Below are 12,863 nucleotides of genomic sequence, written 5' to 3' on the forward strand. Positions count from 1 at the left end.
ATAACAACGATTTTATTAACTATTTAAAAATAATATCCCCTAATCAGCCAGGTTGTCATTAACTATGAGATCTATTCTTTTTAAAATTTTGAGAATATCAGTATCCAAAATATATGTTTTTTATTATTGAATGTCCACAGTCTATTTCTAGAATAACAAAATTCAATTAGTACACTTTAAGTAAAAAGTATTTTTGTCTTTCAATAAAAAAGTAAAAGTATTTTTACAAAAGAATAATTATTGTCCTGTCCAATGTTTCTATAATCATCAAATACAATATCATCCTATTATCTCATACAATATAATACCTTTTATAATGATACATCAGATGCTATAAAGTATTAAAAGTTATCATACTTAATCAATCAGACCTTATGATGTCATGAAATTCCAATCAGGTCCTAAGAATTTTTTAGGAATAACCGATTCAGATAGATATATTACAAGCTTTTCCTAAGAGAGCACATGCGGCATGACAAATTCCATTTCCAATAATAAAACTCTTAAGTGAAAATCTGGGGAGGAAGGTGTCAAAATACAGGTAGCACAAACATCAAATAAACCAACACAGAAAATTGTTCAATCAGTGTAAACATAGAACCCTACCTCTGATGCACAATATGAAGCCCATTTCCAAAGATGCCACTGATGACCAATGCCACTTTCAAATTCAACAGCTTGCAAAGTTCTATTTTTACCATTCTTGACCAGAACTTCAACAGAAGGAAACTGCTTCAAGCCTCCAAATGGGTAAATAGAAGAAGCTCTCCAAGGCTGCCAAAATAACAAGATGTTAATATGTAATGAAGTCCATAAACTTATCATGGTCAAAGTTATGTTCACCTGTCCAGCAGACCGGCAAAGTCCACAAGCCTCTTCTAGCCGTCCAGCCCTTAAAAGAGTCCACACATCTTCTAGAAGAGATTCATCTTGTTTCTGTATCCAAACAAACAAAACATCTTTGACACACTACATTATGGACTAACCAACCAGGAGCGTGGACACACCCTCACTATTCTATGTTATCATCAATAATTAGGAGATTACAACCTATCAGAGTATAAAACAGAATATTCTATTATCAGATTTTGTACAGTTGTACTGGTGAGGGCAGCTACTATAAATGCTCTCTATATTCTGTTTCCAGTGGGTTGAATAAAATGAAAAACTCTCTTCCGTTATTAAACCTATTACTATCAGGCTCATCATCACTCTTGTCTTCCTAATAATTGGCAGTTAATTCAATTGGATGTGAATAATGCTTTCTTTAATGGTTTCATAGAAGAAACAGTCTACATGATGCAATCCCTAGGATTTGATGTTGAAGACAAATCTCTTGTTTGTAAGCTAAAAAAGGAACTTTATGGCTCGAAACAGGCACCAAGTCAGTGGGATTACAGACTCAAGTTTACCCTCATTCAGTTCAGATTTCAATCTAGTACATGTGATCCATCTATATTCATATACAAGCATCAAGCACACGATTTTCATCGGATTCATGTGGATGCTATTACCATCACTGGAAGCTCACCTCATCTCATCCAGTAAATCACTGACCAACTTAACTTTCTCTCGAACAGCTAGGTCATTTGGACTATTTTTTGGGTATTGAGATCAAACATCTACCTGACAAATCTCCTTGTTATGACTCAAAGCAAATACATTAGAGACCAACTATACAGAACCAAAATAGCTGAAGCTCAACCTATTTCTTCTCCTATGACCTCTACCTTCAAGTTCTCTAAAAATGGTGGTAACTTGTTTCAGGATCTGACGGTTAATAGATCTGTAGTTGGTGCCCTGCAGTATGCTACTCTCACAAGGCCTAAAATAAATTTTGCAGTTAACAAGTTTGCCAGTTGATGGCAAATCCCATAGACTCTCACTGGCTGGCTGTCAAAAGAATTCTGAGGTATCTTAAGGGCACTCTCTCTCTTGGTCTTCACATGCAATAGGCTGATGCTGGCGGACTTTAACAGTCACATATACGTGTGATGCTGACTGGGTCTCTGATATTGATGACAGAAGATCAACCTCTGGTCCTGCCATCAACTTGGGACCTAACGTGATCTCTTGGTGGTCAAGGAAACAACAGGTTACTACCAGATCCAGGCTGAGTATCTCAGTATAGCTCAAACTTCAACTGAGTTAACCCGGGTTCAGGCTCTGTTATAGGAACTTCAAGTTCTTTTTTGTACTCCTCTTCTGCTCTATGATAATCAAAGTGCAGGAACTCTCTCTCATGTAGGTTGATGTATTTTTTGTCCGAGAAAATGTTCTATCCATACAACTTCAGATTTACCACATTCCAACTCTGGATCAATGTGCGGAAGTGCTTACCAAACCTGTGTCTCCAGTCAGATTTCACTAGCTTAAAGTACAAACTCAATGTGAAGGGTTTTGCTGAAAAATCTTATCCTTGAATTTAAGGTGGAGGGTATTAGAGTATAATATGAAAAATATTACATTTTTATTTCCGTTATAAAACATAGTCTGTTATCAGCCTTTGTAAAGATGTACCAATGAGGGCAGCTACTAAAATGTCCCCTCTGTATTCTGATTTCAGTGGGTTGAATAACATGAAAAACTCCATCTCTCAATTTGGTCCCACTTATTTAGAAACGAGTCAATATAATCTTTTCCATCAAATTGATGATAACAATGTAACAAAAATAACATGTGGTAGGAAAACCTAACATGACAAATCATCAGTCAAAGTTCACTAGTTGAAGGAAGGGACATGTGGCATGAGCAACAAATGTCGCATGCCACTATAGTAATTACGTCATTGTGAATTTGACTGAAAGTATTAGATTGACTCGTCTTTTAAGAAATTGAGACCAAATTGAGAACATTCAAAATAATGGTACCAAATTGAAAAAATCAACATAATAGATAAACCAAAAAACTTATTAAACATACACACACCTACATATATATAGATATATATACACGCACACAAATCAGCTAAGTACAACAACTCACTAATTTTTATTATTTAAATTCAAGTTTGAATCAAGAGCATTGTCGTCAGACCATCATTGTTTATTCCGACAGAGTTAGGTGTGACTTGAGCAGCATGACCCAACACTAGAGGTCACATGACCAAAAGCTCCACCACACACTGATCACCATCAGCCCTCATCAAGTGGGTGTGTCCCACGTGCCACCTTCCCGATGTTGGAATCTCACAAAATCACCACCATTCATCTTGTCAGCATCTTCTAGGAACATTTTGGCCCATGTCTTCTTAGTTCGAGTAACTTGGATGGTTGATCAAGGCTCACTCCTCACAACTTAGGGTTTTAACCCTTTCTCCTCAAATTTGTTTGTGGCTCTTTGTCAATGGAATGGCTTCCACTATCTCCACTTTTTTTGTTAGTCCTACTATTATTACCATGACAAAACTCAATTGGAAGAACAGCTTATCTTATTTTGCATCCATGGAGTTATGGTTCCTTGTTCAAGGATACCATGATCATTTGGAAAAGAAAGTCATTGTCGAATGGAGCTCTAATCTGTGCAGGTGAGGATCCGTCGTTCAAGTCACCTTGCCTTCTCCTCCAAATTTGTTGAATCGTACTATACTCACGATTTTAACACAATTGCAGCTACATACATACAGTTGTTGAAAATATGGAATGCATATTTCTTAAGAAATATAATTTGTTTATGAATCACCAATGAGCATACTTAGGTAATTAAGTTTCAATAAAGTCAAAAGATAATATACCAGACAAATAAATAAGCATATCCCTTAATATAGATCATAGCAACAACCAAGTGAAAGGTGCAAAAGAATTGCAAGCAATGATTGTCCAATACCTTGTCATCAGGCAATAGATTAGCATTTTCACGAGTTGGGGCATCAAAGTCCAAATGATGAACAACATTCATGTCAAGAGTTCCTTTCTTCAGGTACCGCTGAGTATGATGCCAAACTCCACAGTTAGGGAGATAACTACCCACATGAGATCCACGCACCTGCATTAATATATGAAGAATCCAAAACAGTTAATGTTTAATCAAACAATGATATCTACGCAAATAAGGTAAAACAATATAAACTAAAATGGAGATAGTATGACTTTCACTTTAAAGGTGGACTTCCAACAAAGCCACTAATTAATTGTGTATCAGAAGGTATTTTTATCATATACCTAATCAAAACACCAAATGATTTCCAATTCTGTATTAACCATAAGTTGAGCCACCAATTACTCTTTTTTTTTTGACAAAATAAGTAATGTCTCTCATATCATCAAATTTTTACTTTAACTTATAATAGTGAGGTAATGATAACTCTTAGAAAATGAGTTTTAGACATAACTCAACCTCACAAAATGGTTTACAAGATAAGGTTTGCATCCATTTTTGTACTATAATTTGGTTATATATCTAATTAATGTCAGATTTTCAACGCAATCTCTCACATCAAGGATTGAACATCTCGCATGAGAATAAATATTTATGGACTGTCCGCTAGCGACCTAATAACATGTGGAACAATAAGCCTAACAAATATCGCTAAAATAGGTTCTAATAACATCTAAGAAAGTGTAGGTTTTAAGCCTAACCCAACCTAATAAAATCAGCTTGTAAGGTGAAATTTGAATCCACTTATGTTCAACAATTTGACTATATTTTTAGTTGATGTGGAATCTCCAAAATTAATCTCACAATCATAGTTTATGAACAGTGGTATTTCTTCACAAATACAATTAAGCAAAGTTTTTTTATGATGTTTGGTGTTTAACTAATAATTCTTTACTGCATTTGATTGAAGTGGAATACTTGTTTCTTCAAGGGTTTCTCTTTCCAATCAAATGAACACATTGTTTCTTGACTTAATATCCTCACCTCTCCCAAATTATCCTTCCTTGTTAAGTACCTAACATTTTTTAATCAAAACTAGCATCCTACAATGCTTAGGATGATTAAATTTTTGTTCCTGGAATTATTTAAAATATAAAAGAGTTCAATTTTGAAACAACATTATAGTAAAAATATTTATTTTGTTGACCAATTAGAAATTATCAATAGAAGGCTTTTTAAATGATCATTACAAAAGCTAAGAATTTTCAATTATATGAGAATTTATGATTAGATGATAGTGTAAAAACTTTTTCATTATCAGCGTGTCCAATTAAATTGAAAATAAATAAAAAAGAACTATTATTAGTGAAAAAAACAAAAATCCATGCAGAAATAGCAGAAAACTACCTTTGCTTCCAAATCAAGTGCTTTAGAAGCTAAACCTTCTAACCACTGGACTATCCGAAGGCATAATTGAGCTGTATGATCCTCCGCAACAAACTCACAAGCCACCACATGTGAGGTTCCCGACACCTGTGATAATTTCAATAAGCCCATTCCTAGATTATGTCGTTTAGGTGGTTAAATAAAGTAGCATCACACAAGTATTACCAATATTTGATCTTTAGAGAGTTCTTCGGTCCCTGAAAAATAAATGAACTATCAGAAAAAAAGCACAAAAAAATGGAGCATCTAAAGAAAAGGCAACAATTAACATGTGGGAAAACGAACTATAGTTGTAGAGCCACTCCATTTCATGCCTCTCCTATGACAATTTAGCAAGTATTAATAAGAACTTACAGACTATTTATATATATGGGGGCAATTATTTTCTTTGGAGCAAACTTTGGAACTTTTTTATCTAATTAGTAGTGAGTTAGTGATTAAATAGAATAGGCTCTCCCAACATGCAAATTATATCTCAAGATTGAGATGAAGATAGCATTAAATACCATATTGAGTTTTTCATATATTTTAAATTCAAAAGCATGATAATCAAATGGGAAGCCTAACATCCAAAGAGTTGATTTGATTAAATAGAAGGATCAAATAGAAGAATGTCAGTGAATGAACTGATTTAAGGAAATAGATTTGAATAACCAAAAGTCAAGAAAGAATTTAGGTCAGAGACACAGTTGATCCTTAAAAACCCAAAAATATATGATTTGAGATATATTTCCTTTCCCATAAAGGAACCACAAGAGAGACCATGTTGCCGCTTCATCAAGCAAAAGTTGAGCCTTCTGCCTCATCAATTTGTCCTCAACAACACGATGCCTTACATTCAAACCATACCTACAAGAGAAAGGCCACAATAGTATTATAATCAAAGTAGTTTTGCAAGGAACAAGTACTCATACTATACTTCTCCAGTCTATACATTCATCAATGTAGTTTTAAAGTCCAATTTAATTCTCATTTTTCATTCATATTTCTTAGAAAGTGGATTTTAAGGTTAATTCAACATCCGAAAATCGGCTTATAAACCAAGTTATATACTATAATAAAGTCATATATCTAGTCAATACAAGATCCAACACATTCTCACACCGAGAACTGGACATTGCGAGGGTGGGACTACACAATAGATCTAACAGATTTGTTGGGATAGGTTTTGATACCATCTTAGAAATTGAACTTTAAACCCAACTCAACCTCACAAGTTGTAAGGTAAGTTTAACACACACTTATATACTATATTTTGATTTTATCTCTAGTTGATATGGGATCTCTAACAATATTTGTATTTAAGAATTCATTAGGGGAAAAAAGAGAAACACATGTAGAATGAGAACAAGAGTCCTCTAAAACAGCCAAGACAGCTAACCAAAGAAGTGCGTTATGAATCACAACAAAATTTCCTCCTTAACAGGTAAATAATGAGTTTACACTTCAAGTCAACCACAACAAAAAATGTAATCCTACTGAATATCATCTGTGTTTTCAAGTACAGCTACAAAATAAAATCAACAATAGCTCTAATAAGAGAATAATAACAGTTAATATCCTAGTTTTTGAAAGCTTTACCATGCAACATATATCCCTATATCTATACCCTATGTTCACACTATGTTCACCTCAAATTTACGAACAGAAAAAATTAAATCTTGCAAAGCAACAGTAGTAACTTTATGCATAGAAATATTTTTAACATTTAAACATCACCCTATAAATTTCAGTTATATGGCATAGATTAGAATGTGATCTTATAGGAAGAAATATGTAAAATATGTGGTACATCGTGCAAGGCTACCAATGGTGGAATATGGCACAAGGACAAAATTCAACCTGATAAACATGTCATTATGGCCTACAGAACAGCTGTAGGGGGCTTCCCTTCACAAATTGCCTATAGTGGAGGGGTTGGAAAACACCTTGTTATAGCATTATAGTCGCACTATAAGAGTTTTTAAACAACATTAAGTCTATGAGGTAATTTTTATGAGTAATGAAAATCTTCCTAAATGCATCTAAGAGAAAATCCCTACTTCTCTGTATAAACTTGAGAAACCCGGATAGAAAATAGAGTAAATGCAGGGAAAAGTAAGATAAGACAGAGAAAAGGCAATAAAAAATCAGAGAGAATCTGTGATTTCTGATATTATGGTTCATTCCAGACTATTAAAGCATCACACAGATATTTATGCATGCTACTGGTAACCAAAAATTACCAGTTAAGATTACAAGAGACTGGCAACTGTAAAGACTACCAACTATGACTACCTAATAGATCAGCAAATGATCTGAGACTAACTAGCAGTTATAGCTAAAAAAATTAATTACTATAACACTGAACACTAACTCCAGAGAAATTCATAGCTTTTTTATCATGTCTCTATATATAACATTAATAAAGTTGCAATTTACAATGACAAGTTGGAAACATCATAAAACAAAAATAAGTAAAGATAGATAAAAAAAAGACTATATAGCATTAATAAAGTCACAATTTACAATGACAAGTTGGCAACATCATAAAACAAAACAAGATAGATACAGAAAGACAGCCCCTAACCAGTCCAAGGCATCATCAGGAAGTAAAAAGAAACATAATTCCTAAATCATAAATATGCATGTAGAACACTATTAAAAGAGAGGAAGATGGAGAAAGAGATGGAGGGCAGGAACTCTTCTTAAAACCAACTAAACAATAAAAACAGCCAAATCTAATAAAAATAAGACCACCCAAATGAGCTCTCTAGTTTCTTAACAAGTTCAGTTAAAAACAAATCTTGAATGAATATGCATAGATTCTCCGAAGAACCACAGTAAACAACTAACCATAATAAATAAATAAGAAAATAATAAAGTATACAACAATGTAAAATTAAAAAATAATGACTACCATCTATCAATCTCCAAGACAACAAAAACACATGTCATAGAGCCTCATATAAGAATTAAGTTATAAGTAATATACATCTTGAATGATTGCGTTATACAAATTCATATGCAAATATTTATGCTGTCTAGTAGCAAACAAACCTTATAGACTCTGAAACATTTCGACATGCATTCTCGACTCTTAGTATCAGATCGGCAATAGGCATCAGTCCTGTAAAAAAAATACAATAAACATTAAATTATTTCCTTTTTTTGTGCAGAATGGTAACAAAAAAATTGTAGTTGCACCAACAAGATCCATTCTTTGGCAAGGAGAAGTGGGAGCAACTAAAATGCCCAGGAAATAAACATATGAGCTTTATTTTTTCTTTGTTAACAATACAAAGTTTAATTACTAACAGAGAAAGAAATGGTGTTCGTCTTTAGAGTGTGTCAACCATTATGCTCCAGCAGATACCAAAAAAATAAAGGCGTAAGATAAAAACAAGGTTCCCTTATGTGAATTTCAAGCTTCAAAGCAATCATTTTGTATCTATATTTACAGAAATGAGAAAATGAAGATGAATGAAATCACTTTTTTCCAGGTACTACGGTACCAAAATAAACATACTTGCATTACCTTGCAAAGAAGAATCAAGCAGGGATGCAAACAAAGTAAAGATTGTGTCTGCACCATCTCCCAATGTGTCACCCTCTGTCTTACAAGCCTTTAATGAATAGCGTACAGAATCAAAACCAGGATCCACACCAGGAAAGTCGGCAGACAACCTCCTCCTAGTGGAATATGATGTCTTCTCTTCCAAGTAATCAGCATCAAGACTCTCAACCTCTTGTTTAATATTTTCAAGAACAAGTGCCGCATTAGTAGGACTATGGATGCTTTGGCCATCATATAACAACCCAGTTTCACTCAACTTAGAAGCCAAGTTGTCCGGAGGGATTGAAGCACCTGAAGTTGAATGCCTCTTCCTGCAAAAATGCATTATAGAAAATTGACACAAGTTAAGAGAATACAATAAAATCCAAGCAGGACAATACTTTGCAGCCAGCCACAGAAGACGTAAAGATGCAGCAATAGATTAAATCACCATGTCCTCTCAATCAAAAACAGTGTTCTAAATGGCAGCCAGCCCCAAAAGAGCCATAGTTGAATAGCCACTATTTTGAAAAAATTTAAATAGTTTATATAATGCATTCTATATTCCAAAAGAATTTCTATGGTTCAATATAGTCCGATTCCCTGACAGTTAGTTTGCTAATAATATTAATAATCTTCATAAATAACACACCAACCCTCCACAATACACAAAATGAAGTTCGATAACTCAAGCGATGTAACCACAAGAAATGTAGGCGAATTTAACAGCTTCATAACATGCAGTAATCCTTCTCCCTGCCAACTCTATCCCAGTCATTACTCAAGACATAATCAGAGCGTCGTTATATTATAAGCTTTCCTCTAGTCAAACCTTCAATACTAACCTCACTGCTTGGATTTCCCAATGTTTGGACAAACTTCTCTATAAGCTAAAATTAGTTTATCCACAAGTTCAAATATAAAAATTAGAAAAGTTTAATGGAGTTCTTCTACAAATCAGTTTATGCATAAACTAATTTTAATTTATGGAGAAGTACATTTCCTTTTTTTTTCCTTTCTTTTTCCTCTCCTATAAGTCGTTACAAAGAAACTTGCCGAGACAAATTCCAAAACAAAATTCACGAACTCCCGATTTGAACTTTTTCCTAGGTTTTTTTCTAATTGACAGACTCAACTTAAACCTGATCGAGTGGTGAGAGACATAAACCCTAATTGCACAAAACCCCGGCGCCTCCGAAGTAAAAGTAAAACATAGGGCAATTTGTTAAAATGCGAGTGACAAAGATTGAAGTTAAGAATTCGTTATTGAGAGAGTGAGATTGGTTTGAATGGATAGAATGGAATACGATACCCGTATCTGCGGAACTGCTGTCGCGAAGAGAGGTTCTGAGGATCGAAGTAGCTGTCACCGGGATTAGGAGAAGTGTCCATCGCCATTTCTTCTTCCATTGGAATTGAGAATTTGAGGTGAGTGAGCGAACGAGTGAGTGAGTGAGTGAGCGAACGAGTGAGTGAGTGAGTGAGCTTAAACCCTCACTCAGCGCGGGAAGCAAATGGTTGAGGTTTGGTTAAAACCCTTCGTCTTCATTTACGTTGCGCCTCGCGGATTCAAGTCGCGTCAACTTCACCCTCTCACTTTTCCATTCACATTCACGCGCCAATGTTTTTAAAGATTAAATTTACTTTACTGTTATTCACTTCACTCTATGAAATTCTGTAAAATTCATTCTCTGCATACACTGCATAACTAGGGTTTTACAATTATTTGCTGGCTCCCCTTCATATTTCTCTATTTTATTTTATTTTATTTTAATAAGAGTGATAAGAAATTGATAAATGTCACCTTTATACAATCTTTTGATAACGTTGTGAGACAGGAAAAATAATTAATATTACCAAATATTTAACCAATCAAGATACTATGATAAATTAATTTATTATTAAAATCTGCCTTCGTTTATCCAGATTAAAACTACAATGTTTAAGTAACAACAGATAATATTATAATTAAAATGAATTTTGAAACTTATAACAATAACGACAGAGGAGATAATTTATAGTTAAAATGTTTTTTTTTAAATGAGTTAAACTCAGAGTTTTGTCATATTTTTTCTTTGAAAGACACTTTCAAGAAATAAGGATTTATATGATTTTTTTTTAAGAAAAACACTTTAATAAAATAAGAGATGAATTTATATTTAAATTATTTTTAACTTTTACTCCTAAAAGATATGAATAGATATGAAATTACTAGTCATAGCCGAAGATTATTATCTACTACGGTTTAATATTATTATTCCTAACTTTTTAACCTTATTTTTTAGGTGTTAACTTGTTTTCTTTCTTGTTTTCTTTTCGGTTAGTGACTTTATCTATTATATATATATATATATATGATCAAGTTTTTGAGAGATATGAGACTTTTTTTTGTTGTGCCCTGTTTTATAATTCAAAAATAAGAGTTTCAGTTTCAATGATTTTTACCTCGTTTCAGGTTTCTTTTTCTTATCCTTTTAGTTTATTTTCGTTTATGAGATATCAAGAATCATTTTCAATATGGTAGAAAAAATGTCAATATCTATTTTTCCTCCTATTGCCAAATATAAGATGGAAAGTGAACAATTGAAAAAAGAATAACAGAAGAATATAAGGAGAGTGCAAATCAAGAACTCTCTCCTTATATTTGCTGCATAAAAATTCAAATTGTTCTTTGCTAAGCGCTTTTTTAAAAAGTAAAAATGTTGTCAGCTGCATCTTTGTAGAAAGATAACATGCATTTAAACTGAATTCATAATTTGTTTGAAAGAATGTATATATTTTTATATAGGCGTATTAGTAGGAGTTTGAAAAATAATACTTACTGATCCAAGCTGGGTACACTACCCTGTTTCTTCACTGGCTAAGAAAGACAGAAAAGAGCACAAAGAACAAACACACAACAAATATATAAAAGCTTCCAATAAAAATGAGAAAGATAGATATAAATCCACCTGAGGAAACTCCTGTTTCTTCAATGTAATGAACAACTGAACTTGTGGTTGGATATAATTTGTAAACAAAATTGGAAATACTTTTGAAACACAAAAAAGATCCCTCTAATTATATTCTAAAAGTTGCCCTGTAATACATCTTATAAAAACCCATTAAAGTATTGGAAGATATAAAGAACAATAAACAAACCCTTCAATCTAGCAAGCATTGCAGCCATTTTTTTGTTTTCTTTCTGTAAGTTGTCGCAAGACTTGAAGTCTTACGAAACTTACAAGACACAAATTTTGCATAACTCCTACAGAATTTCCACCATACCTAACCAATAGAAAAGTAAAGTCAAATATGCTTTTTTTCGGCTTAGCAAGTTATTGAGTGACAACAATGGCCTCAATGTTATTATAATGTTAAGCATTAACATAAATAACAGAATAGAATTAAACTCTTCTTCCACTAACTAATAGAAACATTTCATTTCACCATGACATATGCAATAAAGGTACACAGTACTATAATCATCAGGTGCAACATATGTACTAGATCTTTGTCATATAAGCTTAAACATACTAGAATTGTTGATATCATTATCTTTTTAATGACGAGTTTTCCACCCTTGGAGTCTTTATAACATTTGTTCTTAATTTTTCCTCAACAAGTAACACAAGGAATTTTTTATTTTATTTAAAGAAATAAAAATGAATAAATTGGGTAATAGTGATCATGATAGGAAAGTAAGCCATGGCTTTCACTACATCTTTCTTCTCAAGGATACCTACATCTTATATGTGAGTGAGGGAAAGTCTCTTGAAATTCAGTAGGGACCTCACCATATCCAGATATCAATGAGAGCCTCTTTGAGAAGATTGACATGTTAAGCATAATTATGGAACAATGACATCTCAACATGGGATGAGAGCCTGTCAACATCAATGACCATGGCTCCTCTGTATTCCCTGCACAGTTGGCTAGAGCCATCCTCTTGATGTCTACATACATTTTTGAAGGACCGACCACGGAACAAGGACACACACTAGACTCTATTAAAATAACAGAAAAATAGTGGTAGAGTAAAGCTATCAATCCATTACCATGTTGAAAAAAAAATATTTTAAGGATT

At 33.3% G+C, this 12,863-nt stretch overlaps 1 protein-coding gene across 4 annotated transcripts in view; it reads right to left on the reverse strand.

The window, feature by feature from the left end:
- The window catches only part of LOC137818406 (nuclear pore complex protein), a 21,725-nt gene extending 11,231 nt beyond the window's left edge, over window positions 1-10,494 (reverse strand). For 2 of the 4 annotated variants that reach the window (XR_016516319.1, XM_068621814.2), the window contains exons 1-9: window positions 10,110-10,410; window positions 8,780-9,129; window positions 8,302-8,371; window positions 5,995-6,111; window positions 5,428-5,458; window positions 5,224-5,349; window positions 3,826-3,984; window positions 844-936; window positions 607-774 (exon numbers count right to left, since the gene is read on the reverse strand). Coding sequence is in view for 3 of the 4 variants with exons in the window: in XM_068621814.2 (XP_068477915.2) it covers window positions 607-774; window positions 844-936; window positions 3,826-3,984; window positions 5,224-5,349; window positions 5,428-5,458; window positions 5,995-6,111; window positions 8,302-8,371; window positions 8,780-9,129; window positions 10,110-10,207 (1,212 nt within the window). In the remaining variant the exon portion in view is untranslated. Of the gene's footprint in view, window positions 1-606; window positions 775-843; window positions 937-3,825; window positions 3,985-5,223; window positions 5,350-5,427; window positions 5,460-5,966; window positions 6,112-8,301; window positions 8,372-8,779; window positions 9,130-10,109 lie in introns of all 4 variants that reach the window. The other 2 variants (XM_068621815.2, XM_090296494.1) reach the window with 2 other exon arrangements.
- Between the last annotated feature and the right edge of the window lie 2,369 nt (window positions 10,495-12,863).

The sequence above is a fragment of the Phaseolus vulgaris genome, chromosome 10 (genome assembly GCF_051622355.1).
Source record: "Phaseolus vulgaris cultivar YP4 chromosome 10, ASM5162235v1, whole genome shotgun sequence".
NCBI lineage: Eukaryota > Viridiplantae > Streptophyta > Magnoliopsida > Fabales > Fabaceae > Phaseolus > Phaseolus vulgaris.